The sequence below is a fragment of the Serinus canaria genome, chromosome 22, assembly GCF_022539315.1.
Source record: "Serinus canaria isolate serCan28SL12 chromosome 22, serCan2020, whole genome shotgun sequence".
NCBI classification, from domain to species: domain Eukaryota; kingdom Metazoa; phylum Chordata; class Aves; order Passeriformes; family Fringillidae; genus Serinus; species Serinus canaria.
Window position 1 is genome coordinate 3,037,317 of NC_066335.1, and position 24,941 is coordinate 3,062,257.

At 59.4% G+C, this 24,941-nt stretch overlaps 3 protein-coding genes across 8 annotated transcripts; 2 read left to right on the top strand and 1 right to left on the bottom strand.

The window, feature by feature from the left end:
• Nucleotides 1–680: 680 nt before the first annotated feature.
• PHYHIP (phytanoyl-CoA 2-hydroxylase interacting protein) lies at nt 681–5,323 on the bottom strand. 3 transcript variants are annotated; one of them, XM_050983033.1, is made up of 5 exons: nt 4,896–5,323; nt 3,775–3,958; nt 2,895–3,069; nt 2,125–2,242; nt 681–2,025 (listed from the first exon to the last, which is right to left on the bottom strand). In XM_050983033.1, exons 1-5 carry the CDS (start codon nt 5,219–5,221, stop codon nt 1,491–1,493), a joined length of 1,338 nt encoding a protein of 445 aa, XP_050838990.1. In that variant the 5' UTR covers nt 5,222–5,323; the 3' UTR covers nt 681–1,490. The 3 variants fall into 3 exon arrangements, with proteins under 3 accessions (XP_050838990.1, XP_050838991.1, XP_050838992.1); XM_050983034.1 differs by lacking the exon at nt 4,896–5,323 and having other exon boundaries at nt 3,775–4,084; XM_050983035.1 differs by lacking the exons at nt 2,895–3,069; nt 3,775–3,958; nt 4,896–5,323 and adding an exon at nt 2,651–2,821.
• A 513-nt stretch (nt 5,324–5,836) lies between these two features.
• POLR3D (RNA polymerase III subunit D) lies at nt 5,837–12,665 on the top strand. 3 transcript variants are annotated; one of them, XM_050983037.1, is made up of 9 exons: nt 5,837–5,970; nt 7,189–7,348; nt 8,645–8,688; nt 9,677–9,822; nt 9,903–10,027; nt 10,396–10,567; nt 10,695–10,942; nt 11,907–12,059; nt 12,223–12,665. In XM_050983037.1, the coding sequence occupies exons 1-9, from the start codon at nt 5,930–5,932 to the stop codon at nt 12,343–12,345; spliced, it is 1,212 nt and encodes a 403-aa protein (XP_050838994.1). In that variant the 5' UTR covers nt 5,837–5,929; the 3' UTR covers nt 12,346–12,665. The 3 variants fall into 3 exon arrangements, with proteins under 3 accessions (XP_050838994.1, XP_050838993.1, XP_050838995.1); XM_050983036.1 differs by having other exon boundaries at nt 5,872–5,970; nt 9,900–10,027; XM_050983038.1 differs by lacking the exon at nt 5,837–5,970 and having other exon boundaries at nt 7,175–7,348; nt 9,900–10,027.
• An 854-nt stretch (nt 12,666–13,519) lies between these two features.
• PIWIL2 (piwi like RNA-mediated gene silencing 2) lies at nt 13,520–23,768 on the top strand. Of its 2 annotated transcripts, none has more exons than XM_030233001.2 (21): nt 13,520–13,715; nt 13,793–13,907; nt 14,534–14,665; nt 14,741–14,851; nt 15,089–15,206; nt 15,293–15,414; nt 15,521–15,601; nt 15,790–15,903; nt 16,005–16,193; nt 16,379–16,463; nt 16,572–16,658; nt 16,743–16,883; nt 16,963–17,076; nt 17,652–17,840; nt 18,437–18,538; nt 18,616–18,735; nt 19,609–19,697; nt 19,951–20,056; nt 20,968–21,221; nt 21,918–22,025; nt 22,957–23,768. In XM_030233001.2, the coding sequence occupies exons 1-21, from the start codon at nt 13,520–13,522 to the stop codon at nt 23,111–23,113; spliced, it is 2,730 nt and encodes a 909-aa protein (XP_030088861.2). In that variant the 3' UTR covers nt 23,114–23,768. The 2 variants fall into 2 exon arrangements, with proteins under 2 accessions (XP_030088861.2, XP_050839006.1); XM_050983049.1 differs by having other exon boundaries at nt 13,603–13,715; nt 14,494–14,665.
• Nucleotides 23,769–24,941: the final 1,173 nt, after the last annotated feature.

A 24,941-nucleotide genomic window follows, 5' to 3' on the forward strand; every position in this document is an offset into this window, starting at 1 on the left:
TGAGGCAGAAGAGCACCCGCTGTGGGGTGGGTGGGTGGGTGCCACGTGCCGTGCCCACCGCGTGCTCCAGCGCGTGCCCGCGGTGGCGGTGGCAGATGGCGGGTGGGCTGTGCCACTGCCCCCGCGCCCACCGCGTGCTCCCGCGTGCCTCGACCCCTCCTGCAGCCCCTGCTCGCTGCTGCTGCTGCTTCTCTTCCCTCTTTGTGCGAGCCTGGCATGCTCCGTGGGGGCTGTGCCCAGGCAAAACCGGGACGGGCACCGGGGGTTTCATCCTGAGGGGTTTTCAGTCTCTGTGGGTGGGGAACTTTTCAGTGACAGGATGAGGAGCAACGGCCATAAACCAAAACATGAGTTCCACCTCAGCGTGAGGAAGAACCTCTGTCAACGGAGGGTGGCAGAGCACTGGGACAGCCCCAGGGAAAGGTGGAGCCTCCCTCTCTGGCGACATTCCAAACCCACTGGGACGTGCTCCTATGTCACCTGATCCAGGTGACCCTGCCCGGGCAGGTGGGATGGACCTGGTGATCTCCAGGAAGGCCCTTCCAACCTGGACTTTTCTCAGAGCTGGCGAGGGCCACCTTGTCCCCTCCCAGTCCCTTCCCCTGAGCCGGATCGGTGATGGGGAGATCTGAGCCACTTCTTGGGGTCCCGTGGGGGACAGAGGCGCGTGACACGGCCGGTGGCGACCGCACAGAGTTTATTGAAACACCTCCAGCACAGCACAGGGATGCTCGGGGAGGGGGAGCCGGTTGTTGTAGAGCGTGCAGGGGGGACACAGAGACGGGGGCGGGCACCCCGGGGGGGCCGCACGCAAGCGCCATGCTGCCGACGGCTCATGCGGGGGGCGGCGGGTTGGGGGGCACGGGGAGGGGGCTTCAGATCCGTTCTGCCCTTCCCCGGCTCCTCCGGCTGCCTCCGGGGCCGCGGGGCCGGGGACTCGGGCGGTGCAGGACGGCAGAGCAAAGAGGGACAGGACACGGGGGCACGCCCAGGGTCCCCCACGCCACCGCAGCCCCGCGCCGGCGGGGGCGGGGGCCCCTGTCTGAGCACCCCCCGTCCCCGGGAGCAGTTCAAAACCGGGGGGCGCTTCCAATATCTCCCTGAACCCCCTGGAGTGGCCGGGGAGCCCCAGTCCCGGCTGGCAGGGCCGGGGCTCCCTGGGAGCTGCGCGAACCTGGGGCGGGGGGATGCGGGGGACGCCGGAGGGGAAGGGGGTCCCGCAGCGGCTGCGCGGAGCAGGGCAGAGCGCGGGGCTCACGCCAGCGAGGACACTGCTGGTCGGCCAGTCCAGGAGATGAAGGCTTCCTCCCTCGGGGCGCGCAGCGGCGCGGGCTCTGCCTCCTCGCCGAACCAGCGTCCCGCCGGCTCCTTCCTCGGGGCACCGCCCGGATCCCCCGAGCCCACTCGTGTCCTCCACCCACCAGCGTCCGTGGGAGAAGCCCCCGCGGCGAGCGCCCGTCGCCCTGCCCGGCCCTGCCCGCCTGGGCCCCTTAACGCCCCACGCTGATGTTGCACGTCTTGCAGCTGGGGTCCTTTTTGGCGTTGGCGGTGGAGAGGCTCATGAGCTGGTGGCCGCTGATCTCCCCCAGCACGCCGAGGCTCAGGTCCACCGGCTCCGTGTAAATGACCTCCAGGATGCTGTCCTGGGCGTGGCGGTACACCAGCTCGCCCTCCTCCACGGAGCACGTCAGGAACTTGTTGGAGGAAATGTCCAGCTGGGGAAGGCGCTCCCGGCAGAAGAGATCCCCGGAGGAGCCCTTGGGCGCCAGGACCAGCACGACGTAGTGGTAGGCGGTGTACATGCAGTAGAAGTCCGCGAAGTAGAGGTTGGTGTTGGGGTTGAAGAGGCGCTGGGCCGGGATTTGGAAGCGGTACCGGCCGTAGGGCGAGTCCTGCGGAGGCTGCCCGGTGTTGAACTCGGTGTTGCAGCTGAAGAAGATGCCGTGCAGCATCCCGCTGGTGGGCGAGCCGTGGCTCCCGCTGTTGTCCTTCAGCGACGGCTTCATCACGTTCCCGCAGTGCATCCTGCCACGAGGAGGAGGAGGAGGAGGGACACACAGGCACAGGCAGGGTCAGGGAATGTGCTCTGCCAGCGGGGAGCGTGGGGAATGGGGCCGGGGGTACCTGACGTGCTGGAAATACTCCTTGTGCTGGTTGCGGTAGAAGACGGAGAAGCGCAGCATGCGGCCGGCGATCAGCTCCGCTTTCTCCTGCAGCTGGGCTAGGTGCTCCTTGGCGTAGTCTGGGGACAGGCACGGGGACATCAGGGCGTCTCCATCCCCCTCCAGCAGCCCATCCCTGCCCGCAGCTCCCCGCACCTCCTGCCTCCCACTCATCAGCTGCCGCTCCAACCGGCCCGGCTTGTGCCAGCTCCCGGCATCGCCCCCGTCCTCCTCCGGGCTCCCAGCTCCCAGCATTTCCCCCATCCTCTCTCCCAGCTCGTGGCTCTCGACGTTATCCCCGATCTCCCCCGTGGCTCCCAGCACTGACCCTCCTCGCTCCCAGCTCCTGGGATCGCCCCGGTTCTCCCTCCCTGTTCCCAGCTCCAGGCATCATCCCCGTCCTCCCTCTCAGCTCCAGGCATTGCCCTCTTCCCCCTTCCATCTCCCAGCTCCAGGCATCAACCTCATCCTCCCTCCTTGCTCCCAACCCTGGGCTTTGCCCCTGTCGTCCTCATCCTCCCGGCTCCCAGCATCGCCTCCATCCTCCTCCCGGCTCCCGGCACTCTCCCCATGCCCGGCCCAGCTCCCGATTCCAGAAGCATCAATCCCGTCCTCCCTCCCGGCTCCCAGCATCGCCTCCGTCCTCCCCCCAGCTCCCGGCTCCTGGCATCGCCCCCATCCGCCCTCCGGGCTCCCGGGAACGCCCCCACCGTCCCTCCCGGTCCCGCTCACCCCCGGTGCAGAACTCCACGGTCTCGCTCCAGCCGGACACCAGGTACTCGCCGTCGCTCTGCTTGACCGCCGTCTGCACGGCCACGCTGTACTCGGTGCGGGGGCTCAGGAACCAGTGGCCCCGCACCGTCATGGGCAGCGGCACCGCCTTGGCCACCAGCTTGGTGGGGACATCCTGTGCCGAGCGGCGAGGGTCAGGCGGGACAGCATCCTCCCACCCCCCCGCACCCCCGCCCGGAGCCGCGGGGATGCTGCCGGGTACCGCACACCCCGAAATATCCACGGAGACCCCCCAAAACACCGTGGTAACACGTCTCGGGCCACCCCCCCCGCTCTGTCCCCACAGCGCTCCCCCGCCCCTGTCCCCAAACATGTCCCTGCTGCCATGGGGACACAGGGTCCCCGAGGCGGGGGTGGTCTCGGGGTCCCCCCGCTCCCGGTGGCATCTCGCGGTGTCAAGAGGCCACGGAGCAGCTCCGCAGTGCAGAGCCGTTTCTGTGGCAACGGCGGATGCTGAAGTCGGGAGATAGAGGGGAAAAAAATATCCCACCCCCCACCCCCCCCACCCCTTATTATTGGGGAGGAGAGAAAAAAAAATAATGTTAAACATTAAATAGCATCACCGTGGCAACGGCGCTGCTAAAAACGGCCCGAATTAGTGACTCGCAGCACGGGGAGGGGGAGCAGGAGCAGCTCAGCTCCCCCGCGGGGGCTCAGCGGGGTCCGTCACCCCCCGATCCCCGTCCCAGTCCCCTCCGCCAGCGCGTCCCGTGAGGGGAATGACCCAAATTCAGCGCTCGAGAGGGCTGAGAGCCGGTTCCTCCCTGCCAACCCCTCTCCTCTCCCCGGGCAGGGGGTCCCGCGTCCTCCCCTGGCTCACCCGGTGCTTGAACTTGTTGGAATTCTTGTTCTCCTTCTTGTTGAGGTCGATGAAGTAGTGGGTGACCCTCTCCAGGTCCCCCTTCTCCATAGCCCAGGAGATGCGGAAGGAATCGCAGGTGATGTTGTTGATCTCGATGTTTTTGGGGGTGGAGAGCAGCTCCATGGCCGGAGGGGCTGAGCTCCTGCGGGCACAGCGCGGGGTTTGGGGGGTGCCGAGCCCCCTCTCGCTGCCCACGCCGGCGCTGCCAAGGCCGCCCGCGGCGGAGCAGATGGCACCGGGGTGGAAAAGCGGCCGGGAGCCAGGAATAGGCAGCGCAGGCAGGAGCAGGCAGCGGGACGCCGGGAACAAGCCCGGTCGGGTGCGGGGGCCCCGGCCGCTCCCCCGGGTGCCGCGGGGCCCCGGCGCGACGCCAGCGGGCGTTTCGGGGTTTGCTCAACACCGGGTGGGGAAAGAAAAACAAGGGGAGAGCCGAGGGAGTTGCTGGGAGAGGGGAGGGTTGGACGCAGGCACTGGAAAAGCTGGATCCGCCTTTGCCCCGGCCCGTGCCTCAGCTTCCCTGCGCCCCCAGGAAGGCGCTCTGGGGGTGGGCGATGCCCGCGGAGGGGGGACACGGAGTCACATCCACGGCACTGGAACGGGGGGCTGGAGGCGAGGGTGTCCCCCAGCCTTCGGGCCGGCTTTGTGCGGGGGCAGCCGTGGCACCGCGGGGCTGCCAACGTGCCACCGCCCCCCCCTCGTGTGCCCACGGCCACCCACGCCGCGCGTGTCCCCGTCACTCGGCACCCACGGCCACCCACGGCCACGTGTCCCCCCCATCTGCGCCCCAAAGCCGCTGTCACCCCCCGCCAAAGCCCTTGGGCACGGCGGAAGGTCACCGCTCCGGGGACAAGGTGCCACCTCGCTGCCCCGTTCCAGTGCCCGGAGGTGGCGCAGGAATTCTGCACCGGGATTGTGCCAGCTGGATCGTGTCACCGTGTCCCCTAAGAGCCCTCGGGACGCCGTGCCCGCCGCGTCCCCCTGCCCTCCGAGCATCCCCCGGCGGTGCCACGGGCATGTCGCCCCAACGCCACCGGCGCTCGGTGGCCGCTCCGGTGTCGCCGTGTCGGTGAGGCCCTTACCTGGCCGTGCCGGGGGGCTGCCGGGAGGCGCGGGGGTGCCGGTGGAGCGGCAGGGCAGGACAGAGAGCCCCGGCGGGGCTGATCCAAGCGGGAAGGACGGAGGATGCCGGAGGGATCGAGGTGGTACCCGGCGATGCCGCGTCGCTGCCTGCGGCTGATGCGACTGGGATCCTCCCAGCCAGCTCGGAAATAGCAAACACCCTCCAGAGGAGGGAGAGGAGAAAAAAAAAAAAAAAAAAAAGAAAAAAAAAAGGGAAAAATAGATATCCAAGGAGCTGGGAGAGAAGGGGGAGGAAGGAAAAACCTCCCGGTTCTGCCAATGGCATGGAGGGATGCGTGCGGCGTCAGGTGATGGAGGCAGAGTGGGATGTGGGTGCAGATTGGGGGTGGGTGGTGGGCAGGTTCTGCCTGTTCCCCCCATTTTTGGGGCCGGGGAGGGGGGGGCTGTCCCGGTTGTGCCGCTTGTGGGACAATGGGGACACCCCCTCCTGTCCCCAGAAATGGGATGGAGGAGGTGCGTGGGAATGCTGGTACCCACATAGGACCCCCGAGGAATGGGGGTGCAGAGCCCAAGGGGGGCGGACGGACAGACGGACTTTTTGTTTTGCATGTCTTAAACACCCTTCTTGGAGGGACAAAGCTTTTTTTGGGTGGTCGGGTGGCAGAGCACCCCAAAAACCTCATTGCTCCCCAAATTTCTGTCAGGGGGTGCCCAAGCATGAACCCCCTGTGTGGGGGTACCGGCTGGCTGTGGAGCTGCAGAGGACCCTGAGGGGGTGGTGGCACTGCAGGAACCCCGTGAGGGGGTTAAATACAAGGCTGAGTGACCCCCCCAAAAATGTCCCCCCCAGCGCTGCCCCCGGTGCCCGGTCCGGAGAGCCGGGCACTGCCCGTCACAAAGATGGCGCCACCGCCCTCACATAGGCTTGGGCAATGCCAACCACAAAGATGGCCGCTCGTTGCCAAGCCCGCCGTGCCCTCAGCAAAGATGGCGGCAGTAGCGTCACCCAGGAAGGGCGCGCCGTGCATGAGGCATGCGCAGTGAGGGCGGCGAGCCCGTGGCTGCCCGGGCAGGGTGAGGGGCGGCGTGGCGGGGGAGGGGGGGGATTTTGGGGGGGTCTGGGGGGTCCTGAGGGGTGCGAGGAGGGGGATGAGGACCCTGGGGAGCGGGGGGAGAGGGGGTCCAGTTTGGGGGTGTGTAATGGGGTGGGAATGCTGGGGAGAGGGGTGAGAGGAGATGAAGGGGGACAAGGAGGTGGCTGAGAGCCCTGGGGAGGGGGCGCAGGGGGGCCCTGAGAGGGTGAGGCCCGTGAGGAGGGGGCTGCGAGGGGGTTCTGAGGGGTGGGAGGGGGTCATGGAGGGCTGAACCCCTGGGGATGGGGACAAGGGGGGGATGGGGAGAAAGGGGGGGACTGAGAGACCTGGGGAGGGGGAGAAGGGGGTCCTGTTTGGGGTGTATGGGGGGGGGGTGGGAAAGGGGGAGAAGGGGGTCCTGTTTGGGGTGTATGGGGAGGCTCAGACCCCTGGGGAGGGGTCACAAGGGAGTCCTGTTTGGGGTGTATGGGGGGGCTCAGACCCAAGGGGAGGGGGCACAAGGGAGTCCTGGGGGGTGCAGGGGGAACACAGCCCCCCTGGGTCAGGGGGATCTTGTTTGGGGGTGCAGGGGGTTCGTTATTGGGGTGGGTGCAGTTCTGAGCTCTGGGGGTTCGTTTTTGGGGTGGGTGCAGTTCTGGGCTCTGTTTGGGGGTGCAGGGAGGTCATTATTGGGGTGGGTGCAGTTCTGGGCTCTGTTTGGGGGTTCATTATTGGAGTGGGTGCAGTTCTGGGGGTTCGTTATTGGGGTGGGTGCAGTTCTGGGGGTTCGTTTTTGGGGTGGGTGCAGTTCTGGGCTCTGTTTGGGGGTGCAGGGGGGTCATTATTGGGGTGGGTGCAGTTCTGGGCTCTGTTTGGGGGTGCAGGGGGTTCGTTATTGGGGTGGGTGCAGTTCTGGGGGTTCGTTTTTGGGGTGGGTGCAGTTCTGGGCTCTGTTTGGGGGTGCAAGGGGTTCATTATTGGGGTGGGTGCAGTTCTGGGAGTTCATATTGGGGTGGGTGCAGTTCTGGGCTCTGTTTGGGGGTGCAAGGGGTTCGTTATTGGGGTGGGTGCAGTTCTGGGGGTTCATTATTGGGGTGGGTGCAGTTCTGGGCTCTGTTTGGGGGTGCAAGGGGTTCGTTATTGGGGTGGGTGCAGTTCTGGGCTCTGTTTGGGGGTGCAGCCCCCCCGAGCCCCCCCTGAGCGTGCCCCCTCCCTGCAGGATGGCCGAGGGGGGCTCTGGCAGCTCGGGCTCCCCGGGCAGCCTCCGGCCGGGGGGGCCCCGGGGGGTGCTGGGCAGGCGCCCCCCCGCCCCCCCCCTGAGCCCGGGCCGCCTGCCCTCCATCCGCTCCCGAGACCTCACCCTGGGGGGCGTCAAAAAGGTGAGACCCCCCCCCCACATGACCCAAATTGGGGTCACCCAATATCCAATCAGGTGACCCCTGTGGCAGGGAGAAAGGATGAGGACTTCATTGATATTACATTTATATTATAGTGTAGTGTAGTATATAATACTGTATTTATTGTATATAATATAATATAATATAATATAATATAATATAATATAATATAATATAATATAATATAATACTATATATAATATGATATGATATCTAATATAATATAATACTGATTAATATATATAGATAATATACTATACGTATAGTATATTATGGTATATTATATATAGTATATTATGTTATACTATAGTATATTATATCTTGCTGAATTTATTATTTATATTCTATTCTACTCTATATTATTATATTATGTTATAATATATTATAGTATTGTGCTATATATATTATGTTACATTATGACGTTATGCTATATATTATAATTATATAATATTACATTATGTTATATTAGAGTATAATATAGTATTTTACAGTATATTATGATATATCATATTTGTGCTATATTTATTATTATTATAAATACTATAATATACTGTAATAATACTATAATATACTGTAATATACCATTCTATTCTATTCATTTATTTATTTTGCTTTATTTTATTTTATTTGCTTTATTTTATTTATTTTGCTTTATTTTATTTTATTTTATTTTATTTTATTTTATTTTATTTTATTTTATTTTATTTTATTTATTATTTATTATATTAATTGTATTTATTATATTAATTGTATTTTATTTATTATACTATATTTATTATTTATATTTATTATTTACATTCTATGATATTATTTCATGACATTACATTCTATTTAAACTGGATTTGCTAACTATTTAACTCTGCACACACAGCACAGAATCTCCTCAGTTTTAGCTGACAGTCCCAGCTCACACACACACCTGGCACTCTAGGCCAAGGAAATAAAACACCCTCACTGTGGGGAAACAGTTTTTATATTGTATTTTACTTTGGCACAAACAGGCACAGCCAATGAGATGAGAATTGGTTTTCCTTTCTCTGAGGTTCAGGGAAGGTGAAATATTCTGGGCAAGAATTGTGCCTGGCTTTGCTCTGTGAGGAGAAATGTGGGGACACATCTCACATGTCACCCCCAGCCAGGCTCTGAGAGCCTGGGGGCCTTTGGGGATACAAGAAATGTGGGGACACATCTCACATCTCACATCCAGCAGGCTCTGGGGTGGCTCTGAGAGCCTGGGGACCTTTGGGGATGATTTTTTCTCTCTGGTTTTCCCCACAGAAAACTTTCACCCCCAACATCATCAGCAGGAAGATCAAGGAGGAGTGAGTGGTGGATCTGGGTGCCATGGGGGGCACAGGGATGGTTTGGGGTCTGGAGCTTCTCTGTGAGGGGAGGGACTGCTTGAGGTGGGGCTGCCTGGTCTGGAGAAGGGATCCCACTGATCCATGGAAAAATCCCAAACACCCATGGGAATTCTCAGATATCCATGGAAATATCTCAGATATCCGTGGAAATATCCCAAATATTCACATAAATATCTCAGATACCCATGGAAATATGCCAAATATCCATGGAAATATCCCAGTTATCCATGGAAATATCCCAAATATCCATGGAAATAGCCCAAATATCCATATAAATAACTCAAATGTCCATGGAAGTTCTCAGATATCCATATAAATATCACAAATATCCATGGGAATTCTCAGATATCCATGGAAATATCCCAGATATCCATATAAGTATCTCAGATATCCAAGGAAATATCCCGAATATTCATATAAATATCACAAATAGTCACATAAATATCCCAGATACCCATGGAAATATCCCAGATATCCTTGGAAATATCCCAGTTATCCATGGAAATATCCCAGTTATCCATGGAAATTTCCCAAATACCCATGGAAATATCCCAGATACCCATATAAATATCTCAAATATCCATGGAAGTTCTCAGATATCTATACAAATACCCCAAATATCCATGGGAATATCTCAGAAATATGTATAAATATCCATGGCAATGTCTTAAATATCCATATAAATATCCCAAATGTTGACATAAATGTCTCAAATATCCATGGAGATTCTCAGATATCCATGGAAATATCCTAAATACTCAGAACAATATCCCAAATATCCACATTGGTATCTCTGGGTGATGTGCAGAGGTCTCTGCCCCAAGCCCCGTGTCCTGGCAGGGAACAGGGGGCAGGGGCAGGGCTGGGGGTGATGTGGGGGTGATCTGGGTGTGATCTGGGTGTAATCTGGGGGTGATCTGGGGGCGATGTGCCCGCTCTGCCCCAGGCCCCGCGAGGACGTGGCAGTGAAGAAGGAGAAGAAGGAGCGGGAGCGGCAGCGGGATGGGCACGGCCGGGGCCGGAACCGGCCCGAGGTCATCCAGTCCCACTCCATCTTCGAGCAGGGCCCTGCTGAAATGATGAAGAAGAAAGGTAAGGGGAGCTTCCCTCTGGGTGTTTTTTGGGGGGTCCCACCTTGGGGTGACCCTGGGCTGCTCCTGTGTCCCCAGCAGGCTCCTGGGACAGGAGCGTGGACGTGTCCGACTTCGGCCCTTCCCACATCATCAACATCAAGAAGGAGAAGAGGGAGACGGACGAGGAGACCAAGCAGATCCTGAGGATGCTGCAGAAGGACGATGTCAGTGGGCATGGAAGGGGTGGCTTTGGTGCCACCGCGGGGTGCTGAGTGTGCCTTGTGTCACTGCAGTGGTGCTGAATGTCCCTTGTGTCACCATGGCATTGCTGAGTGTCCCCTGTGCCACTGGGGTGATGCTGAGTGTCCCCTGTGTCACCAGGAGGTGCTGAGTGTCCCCTATGTCACTGGGAGGTGCTGAGTGCCTCCTGTGCCACTGGGGTGATGCTGAGTGTCCCCTGTGTCACCAGGGCAGTGCTGAGTGTCCCCTGTGCCCCCGGGGGGTGCTGAGTGTCCCCTGTGCCCCTGGGGTGATCCTGAGTGTCCCCTGTGTCACCAGGGCAGTGCTGAGTGTCCCCTGCTTGTCCCCACAGTTCCTGGATGACCCGGGGCTGAAGAACGACATCCGGAACAAGCCGGTGCAGCTGCCCCTGGCCCACTCAGGGTGGCTCTTCAAGGAGGAGGTGGCAGAGCAGGAGGACACACAGCCATGGCTGCCTGCAGCCAAGGAGGAGAAGATGGAGCTGGACCCGCCAGCAGTGAAAGGTGGGCAGGGCAGGGCAGGGCTGGGCAGGGCTGGGCAAGGCTGGGCAGGGCAGGGCTGGGTTGGGGACACAGCGGGGACAAGCTGGGTGTGTCCCCTCTGCTCCGTGCCCACGCACCCCCTCTGCAGTGAAGGAAGAGCCGTGTGAGGAGGATCCCAAGCCGGCCCAGCCCAAGGGCCCCCCCGGGTTCCCACGGGATGTGTCGGCGGCAGAGCTGCTGCAGAGGCTGAGCCTGGCCCAGGAGGAGGAGCTGCTGTTCCTGCAGCTCCCTGACACCCTGCCCGGGCAGCCCCCCAGCCACGACTCCAAACCCAGCAAAGCTGAGCTGCACAGCGAGGATGGGCAGGTGCTGCTGGTGAAGCAGGAGAAAAGCCAGGTAGGGGCACGGTGGGGGTGTCCCGTCCCCTTCTGTGGTGTCTCCCCCAAGCCCATGAGGATGTCCCTCCATCCCATGGTGTCCTTCCCACCCTATCCTCTGACGTCCCTCCAACCCATGGTGTCCTTCCCACCCCATCCTGTGATGTCCCTCCATTCCATGGTGTCACTGTACCCCCATCCTATCGTGGCCTTTCCCCCACCTCCCATGATGTCTCCCCCTCATCCTGTGGTGTCATCTTCCCCACTCCCATGGTGATGTCCTTGCTATCCCATGCTGTCCCTCCCATCCTGTGGTGTCCTCCCCCTATCTCGTGGTGTCCTTTGTCCTCCAATCCTGTGCTGTCCCCTCATCCCATGGTGCTGTACCCCCCAATCCTCTGGAGTGATCCCAATCCCATGCTGTGATCCCAGTCCCAGGGGCTGATCCCAGTCCCAGGGGCTGATCCCAGTCCCAGGGGCTGATCCCAGTCCCAGGAGCTGATCCCAGTCTTGAGGGGCTGATCCCAGTCCCAGGAGGCTGATCCCAGTCCCAGGAGGCTGATCCCAGTCTCGAGGGCTGATCCCAGTCCCAGGGGGCTGATCCCAGTCCCAGGAGGCTGATCCCAGTCCCAGGAGGCTGATCCCAGTCCCAGGAGGCTGATCCCAGTCCCAGGAGGCTGATCCCAGTCCCAGGAGGCTGATCTCAGTCCCAGGAGGCTGATCCCAGTCCCAGGAGGCTGATCCCAGTCCCAGGAGGCTGATCCCAGTCCCAGGAGGCTGATCCCAGTCCCAGGAGGCTGATCCCAGTCCCAGGAGGCTGATCCCAGTCCTGAGGGCTGATCCCAGTCCTGGGGGGCTGATCCCAATCCTGGGGGGCTGATCCCAGTCCCAGTGGGCTGATCCCAGTCCCAGGAGCTGATCCCAGTCCCAGTGGGCTGATCCCAGTCCTGGGGGCTGATCCCAGTCCTGCTGTGCCATGGCAGGAGGCGAAGCAGGCAGAGAACATCTGCACCCTGGCCGACCTACCCGAGGGCCAGGTGGGGAAGCTGCTCATCCGAAAGTCAGGAAAAGTGCAGCTGGTGCTGGGCAAGGTCACCCTGGACGTGACCATGGGCACCCCCTGCTCCTTCCTACAGGTATGGAAGGGACACTGGGACACGATTTGGGGGGTTTCACCCCAAAATAATCCCCCAGGGGGCCATGCTGACAGTGGGGAGGGGTCCTGCTGGTCCCCTCTGGGAGCAGTGGGGTCTCCCAGGGGTTCCTGTGGCTCAGGGCTGTTTCTGCCCCCTGGAACAGGAGCTGGTGTCTGTTGGCATCGGGGACAACCGCACGGGTGAGATGATCGTGCTGGGCCACGTGAGGCACAAGCTCGTCTGCTCCCCGGACTTCGAGGCTCTCCTGGAGCACCGGCACCGGTAGCCCAGGGGGTCCTGGCCCCCCCCAGCCCCCGGGATGGACCCTCAGCCCCTCCAGATGTGCCTTTGGGACGTGGGCAGGGGGCTGGGGCGGGTGATCCCAATCCCGTGCTGTGATCCCAAGGGATCCCGAGGGATCCAGAGCCAGCTCCCAGCTCCGTCCGCCTGTGTCCCCCACCCCAGTGGCTCCCCCCAGTGCCAAATGGGGATCTCGGGGTGTGTGGGGGGGCTGTGGGGTGTCCCCCAGCTCTGTGGACACGCTGCTGGGAGCAGGACACACGTCCTTGGGGAAAAACCTGGAATAAAACCTCTTTTCCCCCTGTGTCAGTCTCGTTCTGTCACCTCTGTGGGGCCCTGCAAGGCCTTGGGGTCCCTGGGCGTGGCTGCAGCGGGTGGGGGGCTCTGGGTGACCCCCACCCTGTCCTGGGGGGTGACAGGGCTGTCATTGTGGAGCCACCAGCCCCTGGGCAGGGAGCAGGGATGGGGGCACTGACCACCTGGCTAGGGCTGGGCCTGCACTTGCCCCTCTCATGTTGATCTCCCACCCATCCCATCTTAAACCCCCCATCTGACCTTACCCTCCCAATTCCATATCCCAATTCCATATTATCCCCCACTCCTGCCCCATCACACCCCATCCCATATTACCCCTGCTTCCCTTCCCACCCCACCCCACCCCATCCCCACCTTCCTGTCCCATTTTACCCCTCCATTTTATCCCATCTTATCCCCCGTCCTGCCCCATTCCATCCTTCCCATCCCATGCCATCCCATTTCACCCTCCCGAATTCCACCTTAACCCTTTCCTGCCCATCCCATATTACCCCTGTTCCCACCCCATCCCATTTTATCCCCTGAATCCCATTTTAACCCTCTCCTGCCCTTCCCATATTATCCCTCCCACCCCATCCCTTCTCTCCCCATCGCACTTTCCTTTCCTCCCGTCATGCCCACGCCCTGTTTTGAATAACCACGCCCCCTTTTCCAATGACCACGCCCCCTTCCCCACCCCCGCCCTTTCCTCGCGCGCTCCCCTCCTCCCGGGCGCGCCGAGCTGTGGGCGTGTCCTCGGCGCCGCCCAATCAGCGCCGCGTCCGCGCGTGGGCGGGGCCGCGCGTGCGCTCGGGGCGGCGGCGGCGGCGTGGCCGCGGCTCCGGGCGCGCCTCGACGGGGCGGCCATGGACCCGCCGCGGCCCTTCCGCTCGCCCAGGCCTGGGCCCACCGTGCCCATGGCGCGGGGGCTCCGCGGTCTCGCGGCCGTCTCCCCTCGCCTGCCCTCGCCAGGCCCCGCCCAGCCTCGAGCAGTGTCCTCGCCGTTCCCCGCGCTGTTCCGCGGGCTGGGCCTGGATGAGCGGCCTCTGGAGAGGCCCCTCGGTAGGTGCCAGTGGTGCGGGGGTGCAGGGGGCCGGGCGAGCCCCGCTCCGCCGCTCACGGTGGCCCTGCTCCCGCAGGCCGGGGCGGCGCTGGCGATGCGAAGGCTGTGGCTGTGCCCGGCCCGGTGCAGCGGCAGAAGGAGGAGGAGAAGGACAAAGGGGCAGCGCTGGCGGCGCTCCCCACGCGTGGGCAGTGAGTCCCCCACACCCCTGAACCCCCAGACCCTTAGAGGGCCCAACCCTCCTCCAGGTCCTCCTGTCCCACTCCATCTTTCCTGTTCCTCCTATCCCCTTCTGTGTTCTGCCCCCACTCCTTCTCCCCCTCCATCCCCTCTGTCTCCCCCTGCCCCGTGTGTCTGTCCTATTCCCTCTGTCTCCCCCTGCCCCGTGTGTCTGTCCTGTTCCCTCTGTCTCCCCCTGCCCCGTGTGTCTGTCCTGTTCCCTCTGTCTCCCCCTGCCCCGTGTGTCTGTCCTGTTCCCTCTGTCACCCGCTGCCCCGTGTGTCTGTGCTGTTCCCTCTGTCTCCCCCTGCCCCGTGTGTCTGTCCTGTTCCCTCTGTCTCCCCCTGCCCCGTGTGTCTGTCCTGTTCCCTCTGTCTCCCCCTGCCCCGTGTGTCTGTCCTGTTCCCTCTGTCTCTCCCATCACTCCGATCCCTTTATCCCAAAACTCGGCTGTTTTGAGCCCCCCGGCTGCTGTGGGGCTGGAGGAGTAGGGGGATTTCGGGGGATCGGGCTCGTCGCTGGGGGTTTGCAGCCGGGCCACCCCCAGTGTGTCCCCAGTGTGTGCCAGGGCTCACCGCAGCCCCCCCTGGGGACGCAGGATCCTGTGGAAAGGCAGAGGGGACGCGCTGCCCACCCCGCCTGGACGAGCCACCCCCGCTGTGTCCACCCCATGCCCACCCTGCCCGACGCCCGTGCCGTCCCCGGAGACCCCCCCAGCTGCTGCCAGGCCGTAAGTGGCGTCCCCAGCCCCCCGTTTTGGGGTGCCGGTGCTGCTGGCTCGCTTCTGACCCCCTGTCCCTCGCAGGGCCCCGGGGACGAAGGTGGTGGCCAAGGGAGTCACCGTCCCTGTGGGGTTGAACTTTGTGAAGATCCACTGCCAGAACGAAGCTGTCTACCAGTACCACGTGACCTTCAGGTGATAATGGGGGGCCGGGGTCCCCCACAGCCTCTCGAGGGTCCCCCACAGCCCCTCGAGGTTGGGGTGTCCCCAGGCAGAGCCCTCTGTGTTCCTCCTGCTGTCCAGGCTGCCATGAGGTGGAGTGGCCCCAGCACAATGAAGAGCTCTGGGTTTTCGCCTTCAGGGGGGATTTTTGGGGGGCTGATCTAGATCTGGGGGGGCAGAGGAGGGAGAAAAGGCCCTGTGTGCCCCCAGCCCCGAGGTGGAGTGCAAGGCTGCCCGCTTTGCCATGCTGAAGGAGCAGCATGCCGTGACCGGGGACGTGATGGCCTTTGATGGCTCCATCCTCTTCCTGCCCATCCAGATCCCCAAGGTAAGGGGTAGGGGGTGTCTCCCCCGGTTTGGGGTATGGGGGTGCCCCTGTTTTGGGTGGGAGAACCCCCTCTGGCCCTGCCAAAGGTCACCCTGAAGGCTCAGAGGAGCAGCGACAGGGAGGAGATCCTCATCAACATCCAGATGACCAAAATCCTGGAGCCCAGCTCAGATCTCTGCATCCCCTTTTATAACGTGGTGTTCCGCAGGTGAGAGTCCAAAGAGACCCTCCCTGAGCTCAGGGAGGAGAGCCCCTTCCTCCTCCTTCCTGTCAGTCCTCATCCAGCCCTGCTTTTCCTGCTTTTCCTTCTTTAGGGTGATGAAAATCTTAAACATGAGCCTGGTTGGGAGACATTTCTTTGAGCCTGCCCAGGCCACCACCTTACAGAAATACAGGTGGGTGCTGGCACCTTCCTTCCTACAGCATCATCCCTGTTTCCCTGGAAACCGGGGAAGTGTTCCCAGGTCAGCCTGACTTTGGAGCGGCTGTTCTGAGAAGTTGGGAGCTGGGAAATGAATCCCTGAGTTTGGGAGGTTCCTTGGCTGCTCTGGGCTAACCCAGGCCTCTTTGCCTCTGGCCACAGCCTCCATATCTGGCCGGGATACGCCGTCAGCATCCGGAGGAAGGACGGGGGGCTCTTCCTCATGGTGGACGCCATCCACAAGATCATCCGCAGCGAGTCCGTGCTGAGCGTGATGTGAGAGCAGCAACACAATCCCACAAGCTCTGGGCACAGGGCTGCTGCAGAAGCTGCTAGCACGGTGGGGGGAGCATTCCGTGCCTCTCCTCTTTTCCCAGGCAAACCATCCACTCCCAGAGCCAGAGGACGTTCCAGGACGAGTGCACCAAGCAGCTGGTGGGGAGCGTGGTCATGACCCGCTACAACAACCGCACCTACCGCGTGGATGACATCGACTGGGACAAGACCCCCAAGGACACTTTCACCCTGGCCAGCGGGCAGGAGATCACCTTTGTGGAGTACTACAGGTGAGGAGCAGCTGCTGGATCATCCCCTGGGAATGGGCAGGGCGCTGATTCGAGGTGGGGCAGTGGGAGCAGGGAGGTTTTGCTGCCCACGGTGGGGCTTTGGGGCTGGGTGTTCTGCAAGATCTAGCGAAAATTCCAATTCCAAAGCGAAATTCCAGGCCTGTGTGATGATGCTGTTTTTCCAGCAAGACCCACGGGATCACCATCAGGGAACTGGACCAGCCCCTGCTCGTCCACAAGCCCAAGGAGAAACAGACACCAGAGGGGAGGGTGAGCCAGGCACAGAGATCCTCGGGCTGCTCTGGGCTCCTCCAGCCCCCGGGGAGAGCAGGAATTCCCAGCCCCTGGAATGCTGACAGTGCCTGTCCCTCCTTGCAGCGCCAGCTGCAGATGGTGCTGCTCGTGCCAGAGCTCACCTTCCTCACCGGCCTCTCCGACCTCCGCAAGAACAGTCGGATGCTGAAGGTCAGAGCCCGTCTCATGCCCTGCTCCCAGCTTTGCTCAGGGTTTTGGGGAGCCCTCCCTCACTGCTGGGTGTTGCTGGTGCAGGAGGTGATGTGGGAGATGATCCAGAGTCCCCAGCAGCACTACCAGCGCCTCACCGGCCTCCTGCGCCGCATCCGCGACACCCCGGACGCTTCCCAGGAGCTGCAGCGCTGGGGGCTGGTCCTGGACACGGATATCTACAGGGTAAGGGTTGGGGGGCTCCTGGCCTTGCCCTGGCCCCCCAGGCAGTGGAGGCAGCTCTGGAGATTCCCGCTCTGCCCAGACCCAGGGTCACGTCCTGCCTGTGGAGCGCATCAACCTCCGGCACCGCTCCTTCCTTCCCGCCGAGGAGCTGGGCTGGCACCGCGAGGTGACGAAGGAGGTGCCCATCGCCGTGGTGAGCAGAGCCTGCCCTGCTGGGGACAGCTGGGCTGGGTTTTCCTGAGAGCTGGCGTTGTGCCTGAGCCCCTTCCAGCACAAACCCTTCCCTTGTTTGTGTTGGATTTGTGCTCCAGCCTGTTTTTCCGAAGGAGTTGGAGGTATGTGGCTGTGCTGTCTGCTTTCCCACCTCATCCCAGGGTGGAGGGAGCCTTTCACATGCAGGAATTGGCTGGAATTCAGTCCAAATTTCTCTTGGGTCACTTTCCCTTTTCCAGATTCCCCTCTGTGCTCCAGATTTCTCTTGGGCTACTTTCCCTCTCCCAAATTCCCCACTGTGCTGCAGATTTCTCTTGGCCCACTTTCCCAAATTCCCCTCTGTGCTGCAGGTTCCTCTTGGCCCAAATTCCCTCTCCCAAATTTCCCTCTCCCAAGCTTACTCCTTTGCTCCAGGTTCCTCTAGGCCCAGTTTTCGTCTCCCAAATTTTCCTCTGTGCCTGGTAGATTTCTCCTCTCCTAAACAGGAACGTGCTGCATGGATTGGGAGCCACAGAAACACCCCCAAACCACGGCCTGTCCTGGCTTTTCTCCCAGATCTCCATCAATTCCTGGCTCCTGATCTATCCCAAGAGGTTGCAGCACCTGGCCAAGGACCTGCTGGCATCCATGAGGAGCAGCTGTGGGCCCATGGGGATGCAGGTGGGACAGCCCGCGGTGCAAGAGCTGCGGGATGATCGCATCGAGACCTACGTCAGGGCCATCCAGAGCTCCTTGGGAAGCCAGGTGAGGAGCAGGCACAGCCCTGGGGGATCTTTGGGAAGGTGGGATAGGAGCCTAGAGCATGCAGAGCTCCTTGGGAAGCCAGGTGAGGAGCAGGCACAGCCCTGGGGGATCTTTGGGAAGGTGGGATAGGAGCCTAGAGCATGCAGAGCTCCTTGGGAAGCCAGGTGAGGAGCAGGGACATCCCTGGGGATCTTTGGGAAGCACTGGAGGGGCTCAGCCTGCAGAAGAGGAGGCTCAGGGGGACCTTATTTTTCCCTAAAAACCCGTGACAGGAGTGTGAAGTCAGGTGGGCTTGGGAACAAAGGACAGGACGGGAGGGAACGGCCTCAAACTGTGCCAGGGGAGGCTCAGGTTGGACACCAGGAGGAATTTTTTCATGGAAAGTGGGGTTCAATAGAGGAAAGGTGGTTAAATTTCCTTTCATGGAAAGGGGGGTGGGTTAAATCCAGGAATGGGCTGCCCAGGGAGGCGGTGGAGTCCCCGGCCCTGGAGGTGTGGATGTGGTCCTTGGGGATGTGGGTTACTGGTGACCTTGGGTTTGGCTCTGTGATCCAGGAGGGCTTTTCCACCCTGAACAATTCCATGATTCCCCTCAGGACAAGGTGCAGCTGCTCCTGTGCATCATCCCTGGTGGCCGGGACGACGTCTACGGGGCCATCAAGAAGCTTTGCTGTGTGCAGAGCCCTGTGCCCTCCCAGGTGGGCTGGGACCCCCATCCCTGGGAATCCCTGGCTGTCTCCAGCCTCACTTTTCCCTGAGTTTTCCCTCTCCACAGGTCATCAATGCCCAGTCCCTCATGGGCCATCCTGGCAAGATCAGGAGCGTGGTGCAGAAAGTTCTGCTGCAGCTCAACTGCAAGCTGGGCGGGCAGCTCTGGGGGGTTGATATCCCACTGGTAAGGCAGGAACACCCTGGGAAGAGGCCTGGGATGAGCCTGGAAGCTCTGGAGGGGTTGGATTGTTGTGGAGGAGTTGGATTATTTGGATTATTGTTGGATTATTGTGGGCATGGGCTGGTTGAACCAGCTGGAGAATCGGGTTGGCTTCTCCTGGGTGCTCCTGAGTCCCTTGGAGCTGGAGGGATCCAAGCTTGGAGGTGCCTGACTTATCCCTAAATCCCACCTGGCTGTTTTCCCCCCTTCCAGAAGCAGCTGAGTGTTGTGGGCATGGACATTCTCCCTAAATCCCACCTCTTTTCCCCTTGCCAGAAACATCTCAGAGTTTTGGGCATGGACATTCTCCCTGAATCCCACTTTTTTTCCTGTCTCCAGAAACAGCTGGTGGTTTCTGGCATGGACATGATCCCTAAATCTTTTCTTCCCCTCTCCAGAAGCAGCTGATGGTTGTGGGCATGGACATTATCCCTACATCCCACCTGCCTTTCCCTGCCCCATTATCCCCAATTCCCACCTCTGTTCCCCTTCCAGAAGCAGCTGATGGTTGTGGGCATGGACATTATCCCTAACTCTTATCTTCCCCTCTCCAGAAGGAGCTGAGGGTTGTGGGCATGGACATTATCCCTACATCCCACCTGCCTTTCCCTGCTCCATTATCCCTAAATCCCACCTCTGTTCCTCCCTCCAGAGGCTGCTGATGGTTGTGGGCATGGCCATTATCCCTAAATCTTATCTTCCCCTCTCCAGAAGGAGCTGATGGTTGTGGGCATGGACATTATCCCCAATTCCCACCTCTGTTCCCCTCTCCAGAGGCAGCTGATGGTTGTGGGCATGGCCATTATCCCTAAATCCCACCTCTGTTCCCCCCTCCAGAAGCAGCTGATGGTCGTGGGCATGGACATCCACCACAGCAGGAGCCAGGGCATGCGCTCTGTCATCGGCTTCGTGGCCAGCATGAACCAGTACGTGGCTCCCTGGCAAAGGGGAGAAGTTTTCCTGCCCTGCCCTGGCAGTTTTGGGGTGTCCCACCCCAAACCCCCTTTCCTTGGCCAGGAAGGGGCTGAGGGTGCTGCTCTCCCCGAGCTGCTGCGCACAGCCAGGGCAAGGGCTGGGAATGCTGAGCCAGGCCCAGTTTGGGATTGCCCAAGAGCTCAGTGGACTTTGCCTGGTGCTGGGGGGGCTCCTCCAGGCTGCTCATTCCCTTTCCATCCCCAGCATCCTCACCAAGTGGTACTCCAGGGTGGTTTTCCAGATGCCCCACCAGGAAATCGCCGACAGCCTCCGGCTCTGCCTCTCCCAAGCCCTCAAGCGCTTCTACGAGGTGAGGCCGCCCAACCCCTCCCTCCTGTGGCTCCACATTCCCCCAAAACCAAGGGAAAACCTCCCAAACTTCCAGCCTGGATACGTGCAGGGGAGCAAACCTCCCTGGCAGCCTTTGGACTGGATGTGGAGCTGGGACAGCTTGTCCTTATCTGGGGACGTGCCTCGGATGGCTTTGCTCAGAGGGAAGTGCCACGTTACAGCTGCCACGGGCTGTCCCTTGTCCCCAGTGTGAGAAAAGCAGCCTGTGACAGGGCAAGGGCCAGGGAAAATCCCTGCTCTTGGGATTTTCTCAGAGAAGCCTCATCCCTGTGAGTGTCCAAGGCCTCTTTGGAGCAACCTGGGATGGTGGAAGGTTCCCTGCCCGTGACAGGGGTGGCACTGGGTGGGATTTCAGGTCCCTTCCAGCCCAAACCATTCCAGGATTCTTTGATTTTATTTCCCCATCCCTCTGTGGATGCTGCAGGAACAGCCCTGGGCACTGGGAATTGGCTGGGCCTGGAGGGACAGGGAATGGCTCCCACAGCCCGAGGGCAGGGATGGATGGGAGATGGGGAAGGAATTCCCAGAGGAGCTGTGGCTGCCCCATCCCTGGAAGTGTCCAAGGCCAGCTTGGAGCACCCTGGGATAGTGGAAAGTGTCCTGTCCATGGCAGGGAGTGGAATGAGATAATTTTAAGGCTCCTTCCCACCCAAATCAGTCTGGAATTCTGTGATTGATTCAAACACATCCCTCCCCAAACCCACCCCGAGCTGCATTTCTGTGGGGACTCATTTCTGTGGGTTCAATTCCCCGCTCCATCCCAACACCCACACTTCTCCTGACCAGGAAATATTTCCCCACCTCCCTCAGCTAATCCTGTGCATGGCAGGGAGGTAAAAAAGAGCTGATTTTGCCCATTTTCCCCCCCAGCTGAACCACTCCCTGCCCATGAAGATCGTGGTGTACCGGGATGGGGTGTCCGACCCCCAGCTGGACACTGTGCTCAAGTACGAGGTGCCCCAGCTCCAGAAGAGCTTCCACACCTTCCAAAATTACCAGCCCAGCCTCGTGGTCGTGGTGGTGCAGAAGCAGCTGAGCACAAACTTCTACTGCCTGACAGGAGAGGAGTTTGTGTCCCCTCCCCTGGGCACCGTCATCGACCACGGCATCACCAGCTCGGGCCGGTGAGAGGCAGAGCTGGGCTGGGGTAAAAAACACCCTGGGGAGGGATAAAAAACACCCCCAGGGGAAAAAATGAACCTGGGTGTAAAAAAAAATGAAGATGAAAATGCCCCAGGGTGGAAAAAAATCCACCCTCAGTATGAAAAAATGGCTGTAAAAGCACCCCAAGGTGCAAAAAAATAGTTGTAAAAATAGCCCAGAATGCAAAAAAAAGTCAAGGTGCAAAAAAATTCCCAGGGTGACAAAGAAATTGTAAAAATAGCCCAAGGTGTTGGGAAAAATCCAGCCCAAGATGTAAAAAATGGTGTGTAAAAGCCCCCCAGTTTGCAAGAAAATGGTTGGAAAAATACCATAAGGTATTTTATAATTGATTGTTTTTACAAAATGAGGCACTCTGGGGTATGAAAACATCTTGAGTGAAAAAAAATGGTTATAAATGGTTAAATTTTTTTTTTTTTTTTTTTGCACCCCACAGTGCAAAAAAAAAAAAAAAAAAGCTAGAGCGAAATGGTGGCAAAAACACCCCAGGATGCAAAAAAAATCCCTGTGGAGTGCAAAAATCAAACCCTTATGGTTCAAAACCACTGTTGTGAGGTGTAAAAACCAGCTCAGTCTGGGCTTCAGAGCACCCTGAGGTGCAAAAATGCTCAATTTGGGGTGGAACAAAAAGAGAATTGGGGTTTGTTTTGCCCTTGCAGGGAGGATTTCTTCCTGCTGGCCCATCACTCCCGGCAGGGCTGCAGCGTTCCCACGCGCTACATCTGCATGTGGAACACGGCCAACCTCAGCTCCGAGCACCTCCAGAGGTAAGGGGGGCCCTGGCACCCCAAAATCCTGCCTGGGCAATGGGGGAGAGCCTTAAATCATCCAGGGGAAATGCAGGAGTCACAGAGTTCCTGGGATCCTGCAGCACCCAGAAATATTCCCTGTAGAGGGAAGGGGAGAGACCCCCAAAATCCTCCCTGGGTAGTTGGGGAGACCCTCATAATCATCCAGGGGAAATGCAGGAGTCCTGGAGTTCCTGAGATCCTGCAGCACCCCAAGATCCTCTCTGGGGAATGGGAGGGACCCTCAAAATCATCCAGGGGAAAGGGTGGGAGTGCCAGAGCCACCCCAGTATCCTACAGTCCCCCAAAATCAAGCAGGGGAGTGGGAGAGACCCTCCAAATCCCATTTCTCCCTGTCCCAAGGACAGGGAACAGCTGAGAGCGAGTTCCAGGAGGGATCTGAACCTGGACTCATCCCCTTTCTTGGGAATCCCAAATCCCATTTTTCCATGTTCCAGGAGGGGTCTGAACCTGGAATCCCAAATCCCAATTCCCTCCCTGTCCCAAGGACAGCTGGGAGCAGGTTCCACAAGGGATCCATCCCTTTCCAAGGAATCCCAAATCCCATTTGTGGGACAGCTGGGAGCAGGTTCCAGGAGGGATCTGGGCTTGGATCCATCCCGTTCCTGGGAATCCCAAATTCCATTTCTGGGATAGCTGGTAGCAGGTTCTGGGAGGGATCTGTGCCTGGATCCATCCCCTTTCTGGAAATCCCAAACGCCATTTGTGGGACAGCTGGGAGCAGGTTCCAGGAGGGATCTAGACCTGAATCCATCCCCTTTTCCAGGAATCCCAAATCCCATTTCTCCCAAGGACAGGGACAACTGGGAGCAGGTTCTGGAAGGGATCTGCACCTGGATCCATCCCCTTTTCCAGGAATCCCAGATCCCAATTCCCTCCCTGTCCCCAGGTTGACCTTCAAGCTGTGTCACCTGTACTGGAACTGGCCTGGCACCGTCCGTGTCCCTGCCCCCTGCAAGTACGCCCACAAGTTGGCATTCCTGGTGGGCCAGGTCCTGCACCACGAGCCCAGCGCCCACCTCTGCGAGCAGCTCTTCTTCCTTTAACCTGCCAGGACCCAGGAATCCGGGATTGCACCGGGAAATCTGAGATTGCACTGAGAAAACTGGGATTGCCCCTGGAATTCTGCTCCCCACCCGCTGCTGTTTGCCCCCCTGCCAAGGGGGATCTTGCTCAATTCCCTGTTCTGGCGTTAATTTATTCTTTGTTTGTTGCAGCAGCATCCCAGGGCTGTGGGGTTTTAATTTGGGAATTATCCCCATGGGGGTGAACCCAAAGGAATATCCTGCTGGTTCCCAGCCCTCCCAGTAAAGGGGGTCGAGTTAATGAGCCCCAAAAGTGCTGCTACTCCCACAGCTCATCCCTATGCAGGTGCTGGATGTAAATCCCAAAGATTTCAGGGTTTTTTCCACCTCAGTTTCTTGCATTTCCATGCAGGTTTAAAGTTGTTTTTTTTTTCCTGGGCTTTTCCAAGCTGCTGTTGAACAAACCAAAGCTCCAGTTTGGCCAGTTCTCCCGTCCTTGAGGAGTCACTGGTTTTCCAAGGAGAATTCTTAGTGGATTCAGGTCGTTACCCCAGGGAAAGGTTGGAGTTTTCACCTATTTTAGGTGCTTTTTTTGCCTTAACTCAAGTTGGAATCCCCTTTTTTCTCTGCCCTGTAACCAGTTTTTTGGTTCTTTCCAATAAAATCGTTGCTGGCAGCTGCTCCCCTGTGGATTTTGGGGGGGTGCTGGTGGCCACATCCCCTCCCTCATTCCTGGGGGATCCCAGGATGGAGCAGGGACACTCGGGGAGGTGGGGGGGTGGTCACAGCAGCAGTGCCACCGGGGCTGTCACCTTGTGCCCCGGGTTAATCATTTATCCCTGTTTATTTGCCAATCCCGGCGGACTTTGGCAGCGTGGCCCAGCCTGGGGTGGGATTTAGGAACAAATCTTGGCCCTGGGGGTGCTGGGCTGGGGTTTTGGGGGTCCCCCAGCTCTGCCTGACCCCGTCCAGCTGCATTTTCTATCCCAGCTCTGCCTTTTCCTTGTCCCTGCCGGCTCCTTGGCACAGAGAGAGGAGCCAGGATGGCTCTGCCTGCCAGGATTTGTCCCCCCTGGGTTTTCCAGGGGGTCCTTGGGGTCCCCCAGCCCCACCTCAGGGGATGTTTGGTGCTGTGACCCCTTGGGGAGGGGCTGAGGCGGGGTCGGTGGTCCCAAGAGGTGTTTGGAGGGTCCTTGGGGTGCCCTGCACCCCTCAAGGGTGTTTAGGGAGGTGCCCCCAGGGGTGTTTTGGGGGAGCAGTGGGGTCCCTTGGAGGGGTCCTCGGGCTCTTGGTGCCCTCAGGGTGGGGGTTCAGTGGGTTCCATGGGGTCCCAGTGCTCCTGGGGTGTGTTTGGGGGTCCTGGTGCCTCAGGGTGGGTATTTTGGGTTGATCCCAGAAGATGTTTTGGGGCAGTCTGGGGGGTCCCAGGTGGGATTTTTAGGGGTCTTGGTGCTCCTGGGGTGGGTGTTTGGGGGTCCCAGTGCCCCAGAGAGGGGTGTTGGAGCAGCTTGGGGATCCCGGGTGGGATTTTTTAGGGGATCCCGGATGGGATTTTGGGGTTCCCGAGTTGGATTTTTTGGGGGTTCCTGGGTGGGATTTTTTAGGGGTCCTGAGTGAGATTTTGGGGGGTTTCTGAGTGAGATTATTTAGGGGGTTCTGGGTGAAAATTTTGGCAATCCTGGATAAGATTTTTCGGGGTCCGTGTGAGATTTTTTGGAGTTCCCCGTGTGGGATTTTTGGGGGTTCCTGGGTAGGATTTTTAGGGGTTCCTGGGTGAGATTTCTGGGGGTTCCCGTATGGGATTTTTGGGGTCCCGGGTGGGATTTTTGGGAGTTCCCAAGTGAGATTT

Excerpts from the sequence above, each read along its gene's own strand:
- PHYHIP (XM_050983033.1), bottom strand. The coding sequence starts at position 5,221 with ATGCCATTGGCAGAACCGGGAGGTTTTTCCTTCCTCCCCCTTCTCTCC. Across the intron at positions 2,243-2,894 it reads CGTGGAGTTCTGCACCGGGG|ACTACGCCAAGGAGCACCTA; the intron begins GTGAGCGGGACC and ends GCCTGTCCCCAG. Across the intron at positions 2,026-2,124 it reads GAGTATTTCCAGCACGTCAG|GATGCACTGCGGGAACGTGA; the intron begins GTACCCCCGGCC and ends TCCTCGTGGCAG.
- POLR3D (XM_050983036.1), top strand. The coding sequence starts at position 5,930 with ATGCGCAGTGAGGGCGGCGAGCCCGTGGCTGCCCGGGCAGG. Across the intron at positions 10,568-10,694 it reads GGACCCGCCAGCAGTGAAAG|TGAAGGAAGAGCCGTGTGAG; the intron begins GTGGGCAGGGCA and ends CCCCCTCTGCAG. Across the intron at positions 10,943-11,906 it reads TGAAGCAGGAGAAAAGCCAG|GAGGCGAAGCAGGCAGAGAA; the intron begins GTAGGGGCACGG and ends GTGCCATGGCAG.
- PIWIL2 (XM_030233001.2), top strand. The coding sequence starts at position 13,520 with ATGGACCCGCCGCGGCCCTTCCGCTCGCCCAGGCCTGGGCCCACCGTG. Across the intron at positions 15,415-15,520 it reads TATAACGTGGTGTTCCGCAG|GGTGATGAAAATCTTAAACA; the intron begins GTGAGAGTCCAA and ends TTCCTTCTTTAG. Across the intron at positions 21,222-21,917 it reads GGCATCACCAGCTCGGGCCG|GGAGGATTTCTTCCTGCTGG; the intron begins GTGAGAGGCAGA and ends TTGCCCTTGCAG.